The sequence below is a fragment of the Dendrobates tinctorius genome, unplaced genomic scaffold, assembly GCF_039654945.1.
Source record: "Dendrobates tinctorius isolate UK_male_01 unplaced genomic scaffold, ASM3965494v1 ptg000250l, whole genome shotgun sequence".
Taxonomy (NCBI): domain Eukaryota; kingdom Metazoa; phylum Chordata; class Amphibia; order Anura; family Dendrobatidae; genus Dendrobates; species Dendrobates tinctorius.
Window position 1 is genome coordinate 4,655,891 of NW_027361917.1, and position 21,191 is coordinate 4,677,081.

Below are 21,191 nucleotides of genomic sequence, written 5' to 3' on the forward strand. Positions count from 1 at the left end.
TAAGCCCACAGCCGTGGGCTTTCCCTCTGCTGGTTATGAAAATTATGCGGGAGCCCACGCCTTATTTATTTTACACACGATGTACACAGCTGGTGCTGAATACAACTCCCATCACTGTTGCCTGGTCGCACTTATCGCAGAGAGACCAAGTGACAATGATCCAAGCTGTCTTCAGCACCCGGGGCCTGGTAACAGCGCGAACAGTACCGCTTTTTCCCAGGTGCCGGAAAAGATGTAATCCAAGTGAAAATCATGTGCATGTGTTCAGTACGTTTTGCAGCCTGTGCTACTGATAAAAAACTTACATGTCATCGTGTTTTGCCCACAGACCCACGTTCTGTGGAGACACAATGATGTGCGCCTACCCATTCATTCACTGACACTGGCGTATAATACGCAGTAGTGCAATGCGACAAAATCCCGCATTGCACTCTGACCAGTGTTATTCAATGAGGCAGAGAAGATCTGTGAATTATGTCGGTCGGACCACGGTAGCTTCACACTCAGCTCAAGTTCGCAGCGGAGTTTGAGCAGAGTTTTATTAGCATATCGCAACTGATGCTATACACTAATGTGACCCCAGGCTAAGTAACATTTCAGGACAAGCGTATTGTCCTGACAAGGAACAGAGAAAAGTATTTTGCAGGGCAGGCAAGGCAAAAGAAAGCTGAAAGCTCCTTTTTTTTTCCAGCCTCAGCCCAGATCATCAGCTGCTTGGCTTTACCCCCATCTCTGTGCCTGTAAACACACAGCTGCATGCGTGTGGATTGCAAGACTAGGAATTTAGCACAGTGCGTGGTCAGAAAGAAAAAAAGACATGCTGTGTGCTTTCATAGATTATAACCATGAGTAACAGGAAACTCTGCTAAGAAATCAAACATATGTCTGGCCTACTTGTAGGAGGCCCAGGACTGATGTAGAAGGAGGAAAGACGAGAGCACTCAAATGTTTATCTCATGCAGGCCAAGTAGGTTGTCAGAAAATCTGCTTTTTGTAAGTTTCTAAAGTTAGCTTCAGTATGGATATAGTTCCAGTTACAGAAAATAAACTACAAATTATTTGTAAAGGAAGTAAAATCACATAGCTCGCCGTGCTACAATGTTTCTGGAACCACCCCATTCACTTCTAGGGGAGGCATGGACTACATTTGGCTGCCACATTTAAGGAGGTATATTCATCCCAGCTACAAATAAGATGGGAAATAACCCAGATCAAATCAAAGTGTACCGGAAGAAGAAACAAGGTGAAGAGGAAGACCAGCACACAATGGCTTGTTACAATCAAGAAAGCGGTGGAGATGACCATGGTGGACCTATCTAAGCTGTAGGAAATAAGAAAATCCACATTCTGCAGATCTGTTAGGGTCCCAGCAGTCAGACACACACCGATTAACAAGTTATCACCTATCCCACGAAATGCTTTAATTGGAAAACCCTTGTAAGTATTTCATAGTTAAATGCTGACCCACTGGTAGAAGTGATTTGTTTGCTTAGGTGCACAGGTCTAAGGGCTTGTTTACACTGTTCAACTGGCCAAATAGCTACATAGAAGCCAACCAGTGGTCGTTTCATAGACAGGCCAGATGCGCTTTTCATGTGCGCTGATAGATCACTAATAGATTGTTCTCGGCAGCACATGTCCTATTTACACTGGAGTTGTATGTGCTGCTTAGAATGATGATTCTAAAGCAAACTTTAAAAGTAATTTCCCTTGGCAGACATGTTTCTGCTTGTTTGTTGAGTGGTTGGTAGCCTATAAGACACTGGGCGATTATCGGAAAACTCATTCCCAGAAATCACACAGTGTAAATGAGCCCTAAGCTTAGGCATGATACACATGGCATAGGTACTGTGCAGCACAACTAAGGAGCTGGCAAGAACGCCTCATGTCTCCATCATGTCCTGCATGGATAGAGCTAGTCTCTATGCCTTGAGTCATGGGCACTTCCATGAGTGTCCTCGTAGAGCTCCGTACAGCATAGGACCTGACAATGGGGCATAATAATTACTACATTCACTCACCGATCCCCAGTTGAGAAATATCTTCAAGTTCAGCATCGGACTTGGCTTTGGCAATGGCGTGAGGCAACTTCAAAGTAAAGGGAAGGACATCCCTGTTGGCAAAGACAAATAAAACGGAGCATTAATACAGATATTTTGTTGTTGTTTTTTTATAGAGCCACTTTACTGATCACGTTTATACAGTTTACACACGTGAATAGGTATTTAGAAGATGAGCCCAATAGTTGGGCTTGAATGCTGTTCATACTAGTGCAGTTTTGGTGCTGTTTTTTAACGTTTTTGTTAAGAAACAGTTTTGTGTGCAATGTACATTCATTCAATGCTGTTCAGTGTTCCTTAAATTTGGTTAAGGGCTCTAATTTCTCCCAAAAGAAATTTCATACAATACTGTGACATGCCGGCTAAAGCCGTAACAGGCTGCATAACACATCACAACTTCTGGGTGGCCACAAATAGACACCTATAGCCCAGATATTCATGACAGAGTATCGCAAAAACCCATTTGATTTTTCTCTTTTAAAGCTGGCAATCTTGACCACGTGCAGCAAAAGGAGGTAAAAAAGGACAGATCTATATAACATGCAGAATATACACAGAAAACCAATTTCATGCACATACTGCCATGCATTGTCGTGTAGTACATAGCCACAGTACCAGGTAAAGTCATACAATTGTAATGTAGAGCCACCAAGCACCAACATAAGGCTATATTTGTGTCCACAGATTGGCCAAAGGCGCCCAGAGAATGCCTGGCTCTTGACTAAATGTCACCGAAGGGCACACAAATGCTGCACCATAATTGTGCACTGTGTGAACATGGTCAAAACTGTACATACAGTGGCATATAGAAGTTTGGGCCCCCTGGTCAAAATTAATCTTATTGTGAATAGTTAAGCAAGTTAAAGATGAAAAGATGTTAAAAAAAAACTAAAAATAAACATTTCCTTTGCTTTTTAGGCAACAAAAAAAGTCATATTTTACAATCTAAAAATTACAAAAAGGAAAATAGGCCGATGCCAAAGTTTGGGCACCTTGCATGGTTAGTAGCTTTCTCTTTTGCAAATATCATAGCTTGTAAACATCACTTTTTGTAGACAGCAAAGAGACTTTCAATTCTTGTTTGAGGGATTTTCATCCATTCTTTGGAAAACTCTTCCAGTTCTGTGAGATTCCTGGGTCATGTTGCATGCACTGCTATTTTGAGGTCTAGCAACAGGTTTTCAATGCTGTTCAGATCAGGGGACTGTGAGGGCCATTGTAAAACCTTCAGCTTGCACCTTTTGAGGTAGTCTATTGTGGATTTTGACGTGTGTTTAGGATCATTATCCATTTGTAGAAGCCATCGTCTTTTCAACTTCAGCTTTTTTTTTTTTTTTACAGATGGTGTTATGTTAGTATCAAGAATTTGTTGAAATTTCATTAAATCTATTCTTCCCTCTACCCGTGAAATGTTCCCCATGAGATTGGCTGCAACACAACCCCAAAGCATGATTGATCCACTCCCAATATGGCAATATGTTATTTTCCTGAAATTGTGTCCTTTTTTTCTCCACACATACCTTTTATCATTGCGGCCAAAGACTTCTATTTTACCCTCATCAGTCCACAGGACTTATTTCCAAAATGGATCAGGCTTGTTTAGATGTTCTTTCATACTTCTGATGCTGAATTTTATGGAGAGGATGCAGGAGAGGTTTTCTTCTGATGACTCTTCCATGAAAGCCATATTTGTGCCGGTGTCTCTGAACAGTAGAACAATGTACCACAACTCCTGAGTCTGCTAAATCTTTCTGAAGGTCTTTTGCAGTCAAGTGGAGGTTCTGATTTGCCTCTCTAGCAATCCTACAAGCAGCTCTCACTGAAATTTTGCTTGGTCTTCCAAAACTTATCTTGACCTCCACTGTTCCTGTTAACTGCCATTTCTTAATTTACATTTCAAACTGAGGAAAGGGAAACTTGAAAACGCTTTGCTATCTTCTTCTAGTCTTCTCCGGCTTTGTGGACCTCCACCATTTTCATTTTCATTTTCAGAATGCAAGGCAGCTGCTAGAAGAACCCATGGCTCCAGTTTTTTGGTACAAGGATAGAGGAGGCTGTGTTTTTATAAGGCTGAGAAATTTGCATCACCTGGCCTTTCCTAACGATGATAGTGAATACACCATAACCCTAACAGGCTAATTACGGTCTGAAACCTTGATCAAAGTTATCTGAGCACACGTGTGATCTTTAACTTTAGGCCTTTTAGAGGTTATTTCATCTTCAACTTGCTTAACTGTTCACAATAACAGTAATTTTGACCAGGGGTGCCCAAACTTCTACATGTCACTGTAGCTGACAAGGAGCTTTGGATACAGATCTGTATAGATCATTATTACGGCTATGGGAATTCAGTTGGAAATACTTGTTATTTAGGAAACTTTCATATTTCCAGAGGAAACATTTTTGGCTCCTTGAATACACTGCAGCAACAAATTGAGGAGCAAGAAGCGCACCATAACCAAACTGCAAAAAATACTGTATAATCTGCTTGGAAATACCAGCATTTTCAGCGAATTGATGGGCTTCTTACACAGAATCTGATGTCCCTAGAAAAAGAATACAACATCTCGATACAGTGGACTTCAATGCTCCAGTGTCCACATTCAATTAAGACAGAAATCCATAGCAAAACCGCAATAAATCCGTGACTAACGCGACGCTCAGCAGTTTAATTAAAATTTCCACTGAAATACTTCTTGTAACGCTTTCCAAGAATGGCTTCTTTATTAAAACCATGATGGTAATCGCTTTAATAGCGGAGAAAATCAAGATTTATTTGCATGGAGATTTTGCACCCATAGAGTGAACTTCGCCTTGTAACGGTCTTTGTAAATGGATAGTAAAGTAGATTGCACAGGTTTATGCAAGGCTACACTTAGGAGATATTTAAAATATAAAACCTAAGACAACATGTGGAACTTAGTAGTTTTATATATACTAAGTAACGATGTGCGATAATACGTTTATACGCGCTTTATCCCTCGGTTATTGGCACGCATATAAATTTCAGTAAAGCTTTCATGGCTGCATTATGTCATTTCTCTATAAACACTGAGGTCAAGTAAGACGGAGCAAGCGCAGCGTGCTTCCAAAATGCTTTTTCTACCTACAGCACCAAGTCCTGCTTATACACAGCATGAACAGAAAAGTTTATTTGAGGTTACTTAGGATGTGCCGTCCAAAAACAGCATTGTATAAAGCAGCCTGGAAGCAGGCCAACAGCTTGGAACAAATGTGCATGAATGAAGAGTTTCTGAGGTCGCATCTTAGTGTCAGGGAACCTGATCACAAAGAGGAACTCTTCATAATACTGGGGATATGTAGGATACTAGATAACACTAGATAGCACTAGATAACAATGATCTGATGCTGATAAATATCTCAGTTATATTTCGCACCATAAAGAGATATCAAAAACCATTACGTTATACATGGAGGACACAAGAGCCTAATGCCGTAGCCTCTACAACCTGTAGTATCTCAAGACCCTCCTCTGACCAACCTGCCTCCATCATAAACATGCTAATTACAATTATAGCATGATCTGTGGATAAATCTTTAAACAAGACCTTTCTACACATTTTTCAGATGGTACAGCACAGTTGAGCTCAGCAATGTCACATTACAAATCCTCCTATTAGCTCTCCTCCTCTCATAGCTTTGTCAGCTCTGCTGTACTGCCCCTCTCCTCACTCTGCCTGACCGGAGACAGTGAATCACACTTATGTTTGTTGTGCTTAAATAAAGTGAAAGAAGTGTTTCTAATGTGACACATCTAAACTCAGCTAAGCTGCCCATTCCTGCACAGGGACTGTATCTGAAAGGTGCGAGTCACCTGTGCTCTGTAATCATGCAGGAGGTTAGACCAGGAGATCACAGCAGTCTGTCATTATACATCTCACACTCTGAAAAACCTAAACTATTGCGGGGGTGTGTTATTTTTCTGCTTTGTTGTTGCCTGCTTATGATTAGTTAAGAGTCAAACATAGAAACACGTCCCAAGTGAAAATTATTTGGCAACACTCACTTGGATTTCCCGAAAATTAACTCATTGAGGGCCAAATACTTTGATTGCTAATATCTCCGCAACAGATAGGCAAAATAAAAAAACATGCTTTATTCTGCTCTGCAGCCACTATTATATCGTATGTCCAGATCAACATGAAAAAAATGGTGAAAGGTTGTCTTTAAGAAGGTTTTTCTAATTGTCTAATTTCTGATAGCTATAACTAGAGGCCCAACCCCCCCAAAACAGAATCGCAAAGTGTCAATGGTATGTCAAAAGGCCTGGAGTTCCCTGACGGCACTCACTGCTGCCATCTTTGTGCTCCTGCCACAGACTTGAGGTCAGCAACGTTGGCGCTGAGTCTTCCAGGACTTGCGTGATATTGCTATGCCACGTTTGTCCCTCCAGCCAATAAATGGCCTCTAATGGGCAGCTGCGCTCTTACTTTCCACAAATGAATACCAGACAAGCAGAATATGGGAGAGTGCAGTAGCCCAATAATGGTCGCTGATTGGTTGCAGGGCTCAAGTGGCATAACAATGCCATGCGAACACTAGCAGACCTGGCACCAACATTGGTGAAGTGAATCCAGTGCAGGAGGTATATTTTACTTTGTCTAGGTAGTAGACAACCCCTTTAAGTATAGAAATATATATTGTTCAAGTGATCAAACAAACCCTAGGAAATGTAAAAGATGAAGTGAAATCAAGTAAAAATTAAGATAAAATGAAAATCTGGGAGTACCATGATGTAGGGTCAGAGGCCCTGATTCCAGTTGCCTGTCCCTTACTGGGCTGCTTCCTGCAGATTTAATTAAATCACTGTTTTATTTGCAGCAGATCGAGCAGCTCTCTGAATACTGAGCTCTGTATAACCCCACCTACACCACTGACTGGCAGCTTTCTTCCTATGCACATTTGCTGCTTTCTATGCACAATCAGTGGTGGTTATATAGAGCTCATTAATATGTAGGGCTGCCTGGCAACAGGTTTACTAGTCCTCTCATGATAATCTGTTTATAAACCAGTGATTTTATCAAAACTACAGCAACCAGACCACTAAGTGACGCATCAATGGAATCAGGGGCTCTGCCTCTACAACATGCTGCTCTTTCTTGTTAAAGGCTATGTTCTCACGATGAGCTTTTGATGTTACAGATTTTCTGAACCCATCAAGTAAATTAGGTTACATTTGTCGGAAATACTCAGAGCAAAAAACTCATTGTGTGAAAGTAGCCTTATTGTTAATGCATTGAAACATTGAAAGAAAAAAAAAAGAAGAAAAAATAAATATATATTGCGATAGTAGACTTAGGCTTTTAGAATTCCTATAGTTCTCCAATAAATCGGTTGCATTTACAACTTCCTCTATGGGACAAATGAATAAAAAGAAGGTTTATAATACAAGGTGCAGTGAGTTTACAGTGTGATTCATTGTTCCGTTGGAATGCTACGCGCCATGACCGAACTTCCTGGGTGCAGGAAAAGTCCCTTGTGAGGTGGAAACTTGGATCACATTTCCACCTCTAATGGCATGATCCCGTCATTAGCCATCTTTGCCTAATGAACACAAGGGAGCATCGGGGGCAGATGACCCCATGTCACTGCCTTTCATAGGAGCTGATATTATTACATCTTTCCTTGGTCCACAGCCCAGACCAGCATTATCCTCATTCGGCCGACCACATGTGCTTGTCACAGCCATTCCTAAACAGCAGATTCCAGTCCAAACTCATAATAAAGCTTTTACTTTACAGTATAAGCCTCAGTTTGTTATCACGGCACATAAAATTAGTAAGAATGAATAATAACAGGAACAGCAGATATTAAATGGAGCACTGGGCAAACATCACAATAAACAGCCAATTCATCATAGTATGCTCTAACTGAGCCAATACTGAGACCTTTATGTTCCAATTACTCGATCGTGAGTGAACTTTTCACACTAGATAACACATGGTTCACTAGCACTTTACTACATTTATCTTTTACTATCTTTGAGGTTACATCATAGCTAGGAGACCATTCATACAAATAGTTTCCTTCCCAGGTCTGCTGACTGCTCTTGGAAACACAAAGCACAAATACCCACACTGGACCCCTGGAGCATCCAACTACTAATTTTTCATGCTGAACTGGGCACATTGTGTAATACATGCTGCGGAGCAAAATAAAAAAAAATATATATTTTTTTAAATTTCACCTCTCCGTTACGGAGATATTAGCAATCAAAGTATCTGTCACCTAAACAGTTATTTTTTTTTAAGACTAAGTGGGCGTTACCAGAGAGATTTCACTGGGGGCGTGTATCTCTTCCTCTTTCTGATGCTGACCAATCATAAGCCCCCAGAATAGCTCAGAACAGGCTGCAAACATGAATTCACAAGCTGCTCTCCTCACTACGGTGTGATGACAGGGGCTCGAGCACAGCAGATCCGAGTGTGATGAACTGACAGCTTTCACTTCTCATCTCTTGCAATCAGTTTGGGGGAGGGGCAGAACAGGAGTGTTGAGTCTCATTACAAACACTTTAAAAAAAAAAGAAGGTTTTCTTAAAAAACAAAAAAAAAACAAAACACAAAACATGAAAATATACTGTATTTGTTAGGCTATCAAACATTAAATTAAGATGGAGGTGTGAAATAGTGTAAAAGCGTGGCTTAGGCTGGTCATACACTTTAGATAACTTGTTCGATTGACCGCTATTCCACTCACCCCTTTCCTTTCCTACACATATATGACTCTGTTCTTCCGGTTTAGATCCTCAGGAGGGCTGGTCTTGTTATAGATCCTATATCTTAGTGACTTTTTGTGACCAACAGTAGGAAGGACAGTGTCGACCATCTTTTGCTGAAACTGAGGTGCTGCATACCACCTTGGGCCAAGCCACCTCTTTCCACCCACCTATCCTCATTTTGAATGATTATAATGCAGCCTAACAATGTTTGCTTTATCAGCAAATGAACTATTGTTTAAACAGGTCCTTCTGCTAAATATATATATTTTTCAAACATTTTTGTAAATTGTTTAACGTATCACAATCTGCATTAAAAATAAAAATGAGAAATCTTGCAATTTTCACAGTGGCCTCTGGGGGTCAGCTGTGAAACTGCATGTTGCGATTGGTGGATCCAGTAGCAGGTGTTACCTGCCATTGTAATCTTGCCTCTGATGATAATGAGCCTGCTGAAAGCCATTTTTGAAAAGACAGGAAGTCAGAGTCTAAAACAGTCCCAGGGAAGTTTACAAGTGTGTTTTTTTTTCTAACAAAAATTGTGATCTAAAATAAAAAAAAAAAAATTGGCAATTTTTTTTTTTTTAAATGCAATACAAACAATAAAATTTTATGTCATTTTCATGAAATGGGTAGTTATATAAAAATTGACTGGGCTTATTCAGAGAAAGGAATTGGGTCTAAAGTTGGTTGTGGACTCTCTTTTAAAATGTGAATACTTTGGCCATATTTTTACATTGGCCTACATTTATTTTTCTCAGATATTAGTAAAATTAATGCTAAAGCTAAATGAGAAATCTAGTGCTGCATAATACATAGAATATGCACAAAAAACTCTTAAAAAGGGCTGTCTAACAAGAGACTATCGCTTCAAACGGAAGCTTCTAGGGGCAGGGCCGCCATCAAGGCATAGAATCATAGAATCGTAGAGTTGGAAGGGACCACCTGGGCCATCTGGTCCAACCCCTTGCTCAAAGCAGGATTCGCTAAATCATCCCAGACAGATAGACGTCCAGCCTCTGTTTGAAGACTTCTATTGAAGAACTCACCACCACCCTGACTGGCGTATGGGGCCCGGTGGGCAGAGAGGGCATTGTCTCATCTGCTCACCGGGCCCCTAACGGCAGGCTAAACCGGGCCCCTAGCAGCGCTGCGGCAGCTGAATGCTATTGACATGCGGTCCCTTCAGCCCGCACGTCAATAGTTAACAGCTGCCAGTCAATTGGAGGCTGGCAGCTGACGTCAGCCACAGCGCACACATCACCGGAGTCTGATGTCACTGTCAGTCGCCGGTTAGTGCGCGCTTCAGCTGCGTGGAGGGAGTGTCGCCGCTGGAGCGCAGCCAGGTAAGAAGAACTTGTTTTTGTTTTTTTTTTAAATTGAAAGCGGCGATCCGGGGGGCCCGGGGCAGACTGTGAGACACAGGGGCAGAATGCTGGACATGATGGGGGAAGAAGGCAGAATGCAAACATGATAGGGGCAGAATGCAGACATGATGGGGGCAGAATGCTGGACATGATGGGGCAAAATGCTGGACGTTATGGGGGCAGAATACAAGACATGATGGGGGCAGAATACAAGACATGATGGGGGCAGAATACAAGACATGATGGGGGCAGAATGCTGGACATGATGGGGGCAGAATGCAAACATGATGGGGGCAGAGTGCTGGACATGGCAGCAGATTGCAGACATGGGAGCAGAATACAGACATGATGGGGCAGAATGTTGGACATGATGGGGGCAAAATGTTGGACATGATTGGGACAGAATACAAGACATGATGGGGCAGAATACAAGACATGATGGGGACAGAATGCTGGACATGGGGGAAGAATGCAGACATGGGAGCAGAATGCAGACATGGGAGCAGAATGCAGACATGGGAGCAGAATGCAGACATGGGAGCAGAATGCAGACATGATGGGGGCAGAATGCTGGACATGGCGGCAGATTGCAGACATGGGAGCAGAATGCAGACATGATGGGGGCAGAATGTTGGACATGATGGGGGCAAAATGTTGGACATGATTGGGACAGAATACAAGACATGATGGGGACAGAATGCTGGACATGGGGGAAGAATGCAAGACATGATGGGGGCAGAATACAAGACATGATGGGGGCAGAATGCGAGACATGGTGGGGGCAGAATGCTGGACATGGGTACAGATTGCAGACACGGGGGCAGAATACAAGACATGATGGGGCAGAATGCTGGACATGGGGGAAAAATGCAGACATGATGGGGGCAGAACGCAAGACATGATGGGGCAGAATGCAAGACATGATGGGGGCAGAATGCGAGACATGGGGGCAGAATGTGACAGTGAGACACAGGAGTGGGCAGAATGTGACAGTGAGACCCAGGAGGGGGCAGAATGTGAGACACAGGAGGGGGCAGGATCATGGGGCAGAATGGATACGATGGAGACAGATGGGGAGATCATATGGGGCAGAATGGATACTCATGAGGGCGGAATGGGAGAACATATGGCTGAAGAAAGGAATGAGACACACGGAAAGCCAGGATGGGGAATATTATTACCATAGGGGCTAAATAAGGGATATTATTACTGTTTTATTTTATTTTTGAGTATACTGTTTTAAATGGGGCGGCGGTCCTGTTACTCTGTAGATTGATACTATGTTGCCTTTTTTTCTTCATGTGATGTAATGTAGAAGTTGGGAAAAAAATAAGTAATGTGTTCTGCAAGCGGAGCTCTAGATAAATGTGTTATTTCCTACAGAGACGAGCCCTGGCAGGAAGAAGTGATGGTGGTCTGTGCTGAATGAAAGATGAAAAGCAAAGATGAAGGACTTCACCTAGAGACATCACTGGTGAGTTAGTGTGTTACCTATACATTGACACTATACACTGTATACCATATACAGAGGTCCTGTGTATAATGTCACCAGTGATCAGTGTATTACCTGTACATTATATACAGAGCTCCTGTGTATAATGTCACTGATCACTGTATTACCTGTACACAGACACTGCATACTAAATACAGATCTCCTGTGTATAATGGCACTTATGGTGATAGTATTGTGTTTTTTTATTACTGATCAGTATTGTAGTATTCAGTCACTGTGGTGGTAATATGAGGTCTGGACATGGTGTTGCAGTATTTGTCCCTTGCATGTGCTATTATTTGGTCACTTTGTGGTGGTAATATGTGGTCTGGTCATGGTGTGGTGGTATTTGTTCCTTGTATGTGATATTATTCAGTCACTATGGTAGTAATATGCGGTCTGGTCATGGTGTGCTGGTATTTGTTCCTTGTACGTGATATTATTCGGTCACTGTGGTAGTATAAGGTGGTCTGGTCATGGTGTGGTGGTATTTGTCCCTTGTATGTGGTATTATAAGTCACTATGTGGTGGTAATATGTGGTCTGGACATGGTGCGGTGGTATTTGTCCCTTGTATGTGATATTATTGGTCATTTTAAAAATTGAAAAATAAAAATATACCTAAATTGTACTGCATATTTTAACAAATATTTAATAGGTTAGCGTAGAGTAGAGCTCGGCCACAAGTGTCTACCGTGTTATGGTGGCGGCTTAAAAAATCTTTTGGCCAAAACAAAAGCTGCCGGCTATATGTGTGATCTGGTGTTGGGAACTGCTAATGTGTGATTGGTGAGAAGTGGAGTTTTTCCAAGAGAGGGCGGTGGAACTGTGGACAGTTGGAGGGGTGAGGCGAGGCTGGGGTGGAGCCTGGGCGGAGTCTAAAGTGGGCCCCGAAAATGTTGCCAGTATGGGGACCCAAAATTCCTAGTGGCAGCCCTGTCTAGGGGAATCAGGTGTTTGCCCGAGACTTGTTGACAGGAGATGATTTCAAGGAAGTTGCAGGCAGCTGCACATTTCCCCTGCAGTGGCCTCTAGAGGGATCTGTGGTATTACATGGCAGCCATTTAAATGCATGGCCACCCTTGTCCTACAAGAATGGATCAAGTCCTCCAGAACTTATCTTACAGATCAGTTCTCCTTGCCACCCTTTTAGATTAGAAATACTACATGTATAGTTTTCAAAATGAAAAGTAGCTGTCATTTATATTATAAAAAATAAATGAGAAAAAATGGACTTATTTGTCATGTATGTGGGGTCTGAATATACCATAGGTAGATCCCCATTTATCTTACCTGCTGATGCAGTAAAAAGCGACAAGCCTAAAAACATCCGCAAAGCTGATTCCAGATCCTTCCAAGGAAAAAGCTGGGGAGACAAAAGATAATGGACACCATATAAGACCACAAACAAGACGAGGTTAAATCAGATCCTGGTGTTTTTCCGCAGAGAGTAAGCAGTAATGTTTTGCAACTATCAAACAAAGCAGTGTTCTCCTAATTGAAAACAACTGGGCCGCGCGCCTTTCTTTGCCAACAGAGTAATTCAGCTAAATATAAGGAGCCGGGAATTTATGTCCCTTTTCCTCATTCCTGGAACATTCACTCATCCTTGAGAAATGGGTCAAAACAGATCAGAGTTGCACAATGAAGACGTTAAAAAACAAAACAAAGGACTCACATGATCCTCAATTCAGTCTGACTGTGTCCAAACAATTGTGGGGCTGGCAGAGTTCTGCAGTAGTATTGGGGCCACTTCACACAGGATGTTTACTGGTGTGATCACGGCAGACAGATGTGCCATATTAGCAAATGGGAGGTTAGGAAATTTGCATTTAGACAGCTACATTTTTTCCGTTCTCTTGCTTGTATTTCCTCACTAACTCCAATGGCAAAAAAACTCAATCAAGATCATAACAAAATAGATGTAAAAAGAAATAATAAACAAATATATTTATGCAAAAGAATGCTCGTTCCATGCTCTCTCGGCTCGCTCCATACTCTCTCAGCATGCTCCATGCTCTCTCGGCTCGCTCCATTCTCTCTCAGCATGCTCCATGTTCTCTCAGCTCGCTCCATGCTCTCTCAGCATGCTCCATGGTCTCTCAGCTCGCTCCATGCTCTCTCAGCATGCTCCATGCTCTCTCAGCTCGCTCCATGCTCTCTCAGCAAGCTCCATGGTCTCGCAGCTCGCTCCATGCTCTCGCAGCACGCTCCATGCTCTCTCAGCTCGCTCCATGCTCTCTCAGCATGCTCCATGCTCTCTCAGCTCGCTCCATGGTCTCTCAGCATGCTCCATGCTCTCTCGGCTCGCTCCATGCTCTCTCGGCTCGCTCCATGCTCTCTCGGCTCGCTCCATGCTCTCTCAGCATGCTCCATGGTCTCTCAGCTCGCTCCATGCTCTCTCAGCATGCTCCATGCTCTCTCAGCTCGCTCCATGCTCTCTCAGCATGCTCCATGCTCTCTCAGCTCGCTCCATGCTCTCTCAGCTCGCTCCATGCTCTTTCAGCTCCCTCCATGCTCTCATGTCTGATGGATCTTAGCATACAACATCATCCGATAATAGATAATATTGTAACAAGAGGTCATACAAAGGGTTTAATTTCTACCATGTAAAAGTGTCTATTTGCAAATATAGAAAGCTATGGGGCAGCACGGTGGCTCACTGGTTAGCACTGTGTCTTTCCAGTGCTGGGGTTCTGGGTTCAATCACACCAAGGACAACATCTACAATTAGTATGTACGGTATGTTCTCTGTGGGATTCCTACAAGTTCTCAGGATTCCTTCCACACTCCGAAGACATAATGATAGGGAATCTAAATAGTTATGGGGACAAAGCCAATAATGCCTGTAAAGCGCTGTGGAATTAATGGTGCTATATTAGTGAGTAAAATAAATAACTATGGAGTCCTTGGTTGGATACTCCAGGGCTGCAAACAAATCTTCTAATTAGAGATAGACTATTTCCAATGCTACAGTGGGTGCGGAAAGTATTCAGACCCCTTTAAATGTTTCACTCTTTGTTTCATTGCAGCCATTTGGTAAATTCAAAAACGTTCATTTTTTTTCTCATTAATGTACACTCTGCACCCCATCATGACTGAAAACAAAACAGAAATGTAGAAATTTTTGCAAATTTATGAAAAAAGAAAAATTGAAATACCACATGGTCATAAGTATTCAGACCCTTTGCTCAGTATTCAGTAGAAGCACCTTTTGAGCTAGTACAGCCATGAGTCTTCTCGGGAATGATGCAACACGATTTTCACAGTTGTATTTCCTTGTTATGAAAATTAAGTTAATAAAAAAATCCCATTTCCACTGATTTTCAGCCCTGCTACAAAATTACCTGCTTATATATTTTCATTGATCTTCTTGTTAGTTCAGGAGAAAAAGAGTTAACAAGTACAAGGCAGCAGAGATCACTCTGTTATGCTGATTGAATTATAAGAGCAGACTGGTTGCTTTACAAGGGGGCTGGTTCTAGAAATCATTATCTTCTTTGCTAATCATGTTACAGTACCTCCAAGGAAATACATGCAGTCATTATTGGTTTGCATCAAAAGGGCTTTACAGGCGAGGACATTGCTGCTTGTCAGATTACCCTTAAGGCTACTTTCACACATCCGGTGTGTGGGGTCCGGCGGCGTGCGGCAAAAAGCCGGGCCGCCGGATCCGGCCTGCAGCCGTGACACCGGATGTGTGTGCGGCGAGAGATACGGCTCGGACATTATTTAAAGGAGCCGCAGGACGAGGTGGACAGAGGCAGCCGATGAGAGACAGCTGCTGAAAGGGAGGTGAGGGGAGGGGAGGGGAGGAGAGGATAGGAGAGGGGAGGGGAGGGGAGGGGGGAGGGGAGAGGGGGGTGGAGAGAGAGAGACATGGGGGGTTAACACTTAGTGTCCAGGTGAGAGAATCTCTCTCTCTTGCCGGGCACTTGTGGGGTTAACCCCACAGAGAGATCTCTCTCTCTCACCCAGACACTGAGTGTTAACCCCACAAGTGCCCGGCGAGAGAGATCTCTCACAAGTGTCCGGGTGACAGAGAGAGGTCTCTCTCTCTCTCGCCGGGCACTTGTGGGGTTAACATTCACAGAGTCCGGGCATGCGCTGTGGAAAAAGCCGGTCTGGCGCTGACAAAAAACGTTGCAGGGAACGGTTTTTGCAGATGCCGGACGGCTAATTTATGCCGTGTCCGGCAACAACGCATAACCATCCGGCACGATGCGGCGACCATGAAAGCTTATGGGACAAAACCGGATCGGTGCTGGATCCCGTTATTAAAAATTTCGCCGCATCGTGCCGGATTACAAAAACCGGATGTGTGAAAGAGGCCTAAATAAACCAATTATCAGATCATCAAGTACTTCAGAGAGAGAGGTTCAGTTTCTATTATGAAGTCTTCAAAGTTCGAAGAAAGTCCAGCAAGTGCAAGAACTGTGTACTAATGAGAATTTAGCAATTGTGCAGAGCTTGTTGAAGGAAGTATTCCGAAACGCACGTCGGGGTGCGCGTTAAAGGGGCGTGGTGACCCTTAAAGGTACATGACCAATTTTATGCATTCCTCCACTATTGTATTGCACTTTATATAAAAGTCACTGTGGCCTTTTTTCACATGATATGATAGCACATGGTTGTTTCTTTGCACAATGCACACTGCACTATATATGGCAGTGATTTATTAACTTACTATTGGTTCAATTGACATATAATTTATTCATGCACATGCACTTTTTGCTTACAATATATAATTTTTAAGCAAAGTTTTTTCACCTTTTAATATATGAGGAATACATATTAGAGAATGGTATATATAATTGGGTCCAATTTTTATTATTTTACAAATTTGTGTAAAACTGTCCCCCAACGTGCACATTGTTTTTAATTGGTTTTTATAGGAAACCACCGATATAATAAAGATTAGTGATTAATTATACCCTGTCTGGTCTTTTCTGGTTGATAGGTCTTATGGTTGGTTGCTGTGTCATTGCATATGCATGTATAGTGAGACCAAGGCTTTTGGAGACTGCCTGGTGTCAAGAAGGGCGAGATAGAAGCCACTTAAAGGAAACCTGTCACCAGGTTTGCCCGATACGAGTTACGGCCACAGCCTTTCAGGGCTGATATACAGCATTTTATATACAGTATCAGCCCTGAAAGGCGGAGGCCGTAAGTCGTATCGGCCAAACCTGGTGACAGGTTTCCTTTAGGCCTCTTTCACACTTCAGTTTTTTTGTGTCAGTTAAAATCCGCCAAAAAGGTGGACAAGCGGATCCGTTCCTAACTGATGTGAACGGATGCCACAGGATCCGTTTTTTGACGGATCCGCAGAATGAGGAAATTTAAAGGAATCGCTGGCGAGAGAGAGAGAGATATTGATTGATTTTTTTTGTCCGGCACCCAGACAGAATTTCGGGTTAAATCAGTGTCTGGAGGATCCGCCGCCCAAAAAAAGTTGCAAGCTCCGTTTGGAAATCTTTGAGGACGTTGACGGACACCAACATTTTGGCGGATCCTCACCAAAACGGATGCAACGGACGACAATCCGTCAAGATCCGCCAATAATAAAAGTCAATGGGGAAAAAAACGGATCCGCAAACAAAACTGGCGGATCCGTTTTTTTACAAAATTGGCGGATCTTGACTGAGTGTCAAAAACGGAAGTGTGAAAGAGGCCTTAACTTCAAGGAAACATCAAGGACAATCTGAAATTCTGCAGAAGTACAGGGATTGGACTGCAGAAGACTGGAGTAAAGTTACTTTCTTTGATGAAGTTCCCGTCTTACTTTTTTGGACATCTGGATGAATACCTGTCAGGAGAAGGTGTCTGCTACTATGAGTGCTGTGTCACACAAATAGTAAAGTATCCTGAGTCCAATTATGGTTGTGGCTCCTTTTCTTTCAAGGGAGTGTGCACACACATGTCACATATTGCATCTTCATACAGCTATGGAGACAATTTCAAATGCTAGGTATTACAGCACGCTACCAGGTAGTACTCCAAGCCTTCTCCACCCTTTACTTAAAGGGGTTGTCAGGTCAAAATTGATGTCTGCAGTCACTCTGTGCAACTGCAGATTTATTAATCCAACCTGCACACGCACTGTGGGGTTTCGCCGATTTCTGAGCCAGGGTCGGAGGTTATGTGTGAGTCATATGTGCTCTCGGCCAGTGGGCGTGGCCTCACTCCATTCACTTGTATGGAGCGAGGCCGGGTATGGAGAAAGGCCACGCCCACTGGCCGGGAGTATGTATAACTCATACAGACCCTCCGGTCCCGGCTCAGAATCCAGCGAATCCCTGCAGTGTACAGTGCGAGCGCTGGGGGAACTCGTAAGTCTGCAGACACACAGAGTGACTGCAGACTTATCAGGTTGGAGCTGACAACCCCTTTAAGCTGACAAATATTACATATCGTTTGCATACTCCTAAAGTACTGAAGCTGCTTTATGTTGATGGAAAACAAAACCTTATATGATCTCACCGTGTCAGTCAGATAGGTACAATGCAAACACCAGTACATCAGCGTGTAGGCACCATTGTTATTTTATACTATGCATACACCAGTCAAGCTGGGGCACGTAGACCCAGGAATCACAGCTTTACTATGCCAGGTTTAGATATTCGCTGATGACTGTTCAATATTTAGCTGTGTGTGGGCAGAACCTAAAAGACACATCAGAGAAAATCTCATCTGAGGCATGTTCGTAGGAGGAAAAACTGTTCTCAGCAGAAAGCGCCTCTGGTTCAGAGACAAAAAGATGCCAGACAGTGAAAACCACACCCAACCTGTGCCGGCAAGGCTTAATAAAAAATACTACTACGTTCACATATGCATAGTATTCTCTGCTGCACATTCAGCCAAAAACAGACAGATCTGAATAAAGCTCTAACATTACCCAGGTAGAGAGGTCTGACGTTTAGGATTAATGTTACCCTCCTAGGGTCAAATTCACTAAACACGATACCTATACATTAGGAGATCTTATTTTATGCCTTACAACTTGCCATATACAATTCTCCGACATTTAAAGGGAACCTCTTGGATCATTTTGCCCCAATATACTGCACCCAATGCCGAATAGGACATGTAAGGTGCATCCTCAACATGTTTCTGTAACGCTAAACGTCCGAGTATAACAGTTAGAAAACACTATGAAGTGTTCGCCACTTTCTATGTAAAGGATGGCGCTGTATATTGGCTCAGTCGTGCTCCTCTGCCCAGTACTGACAGCCACCACAGTCTGATTGTTGGGCTGGACTACCCCGACTGATGACGCTCTTTGACGAAATCCCGGCCTTGCGCGCTAACAGCCAGCTCCACAGGCATGAGCATTGAAGCTGGGTGTATGGCTTCCACAACACAAGAAGATAGAAAATGGAGCTGGTTGTGCATGCCCGTATAGCTAGCTGAGATCTCATCTCCCAAGATCTTGATGCCGAGATCTCCATCTGCGCATGCGCCGCCCCCGGCAGCCATTTTCCTGGAGTCCACTGCACAGGAAACTATGGAACTGTCGGGTGCTCTGGCTTTTCACAAAATGTCAGCAGAGCCCCCCTGCAGCCCCGCAGCATCGGAGACCCCAGCAGCACCGCCGGACACCCCCTCATCCCAGCCTGCAGCAATGGTACAGGTAAGGTACCGTATATACGCATTATAAGACGCACCCTCATTTCCCCCCCAAATTTAGGGGGAAAAAGTGCATCTTATAATCTGTAAAATATGGTAATATTTCATAGGTTTATATGCTTTTTTCAGTGTCCTAACTTTTAGAAATCTGATGGCTCGTAAAAACATGCTGCATAACAAATAAAGAAACGTTTGGCTTTAAAAAAAAAACAAAACATCAGCAATTGATATTTAGGAGGATAAATGAAAGGTTTCACTCACTGTATGAACTTTCCCTAATCACAAATTCTTGGAACCAAGACCCAAACTCTTCTGGAACCCGAAGTGAGATGACTTTCTTCTGGAGGGCTGAAGACTTCCGCACCAAAAATGTCTGTTAGGGAGCAAATGCACCAACATGGCGATTAATGTACGATACACATGAAAAGCTATAACACATCTAATATTCTGTATATGTCTGTAATATGGAGAGAGCGATGTGCATGCTATTCTTTTACTCTACTGTCCTTCCTGAGCTCAGATCTTCAGCTCTTTGATAAATACAACTCATTTTCTATCCATGATCAAAAGGGAAATTTCTATATCCAAGATGCTATCCCAATATGTAGTAGGTGTAATAAAAATAATACTAGCAAATTCCTCCATTCAGAAATGTAGTATAGTTTTTCTGATTCACTGTGTCGCTTTCCTCATGTGCAGGCATTGCAGGACTTTAGGTATCCATGGTTACGGCCACTAGCTGTCACTATATCAGTGGTCATAACCATGGATACCTAAGGTCCTGCAAATGACATAGCGAATCAGAAAAACTATATTACTTTTCTAATTGGAGGTATTTGCTAATATTATTATTTCACCCACTACATATTGGGATAGGATCTTGGCGATGGGAATACCCCTTTAAGCGACAGACAGGTGGAAAAGATTCAGATAGCGATGACATCTTGCAATATGTTGGGCTTAGAGACGAGATAAGGGATGGCACATCAGGTGCATGACATAATGTTACTGGCGGACCAGCACTAATATCACTATCAAACATATAACTTTATACCAATAACAGCTCACTAAAACTGAAGATATTCGTCATCCTATATTTTGCACCCTTGATATCTGAAAGGTCACCAGCACATGTCGGGGACACCATGTGGCCCACAACCCCCCACCGTGAGGCTAATCATAGAAGCCGTAGGTATCTAAACAATGACATGTCCTTATTTCCTCCATATGAAATATTGTAATAGTGACTTAAGGGAGGCTTCCGGCTGTCACTTATAGTTGAATGTGGCTCACAAGTTCTACAAAGATTGGTATCTCTACTATATCTCATATCCAGAGTTTGGATTCTACTTTGTACAAGAGTTATATTAATACATCAATGCAGAAAGACCAGGAAAGCACCCAGTGATAAAGTCGCTTTTTCCATACAGTCATGTACACTTGTGACTGTTGAGGCTGGAGGACCGCCAGACAGCTAACTTGTGTATGCAAGATAAAGCAGTGTGCATACCGCGGGGACCCACACGCCAACATGTCCATTCACTACTGCAACAACTGGCATAGTTATACAGGGTGGGCCATTTATATGGATACACCTAAATAAAATGGGAATGGTTGGTGATATCAACTTCCTGTTTGTGGCACATTAGTATATGGGAGGGGGGAAATTTTTCAAGATGGGTGGTGACCATAGCGGCCATTTTGAAGTCAGCCATTTTGGATCCAACTTTATTTTTTCCAATGGGAAGAGGGTCATGTGACACATCAAACTTATTGAGAATTTCACAAGAAAAACAATGGTGTGCTTGGTTTTACCGTAACTTTATTCTTTCATGAGTTATTTACAAGTTTATGACCACTTATAAAATGTGTTCAAAGTGCTGCCCATTGTGTTGGATTGTCAATGCA

At 42.8% G+C, this 21,191-nt stretch overlaps 1 protein-coding gene across 2 annotated transcripts in view; it reads right to left on the bottom strand.

Moving 5' to 3' along the window:
• Positions 1-21,191, bottom strand: part of RIN2 (Ras and Rab interactor 2) — a 196,368-nt gene that overhangs the window by 23,205 nt on the left and 151,972 nt on the right. For both annotated transcript variants that reach the window (XM_073557428.1, XM_073557427.1), the window contains 3 exons: positions 19,545-19,656; positions 12,951-13,023; positions 2,022-2,113 (listed from right to left, as the gene is read on the bottom strand). In XM_073557428.1, coding sequence (XP_073413529.1) covers positions 2,022-2,113; positions 12,951-13,023; positions 19,545-19,656 — 277 coding nt within the window. The remainder of the gene's footprint in view (positions 1-2,021; positions 2,114-12,950; positions 13,024-19,544; positions 19,657-21,191) is intronic.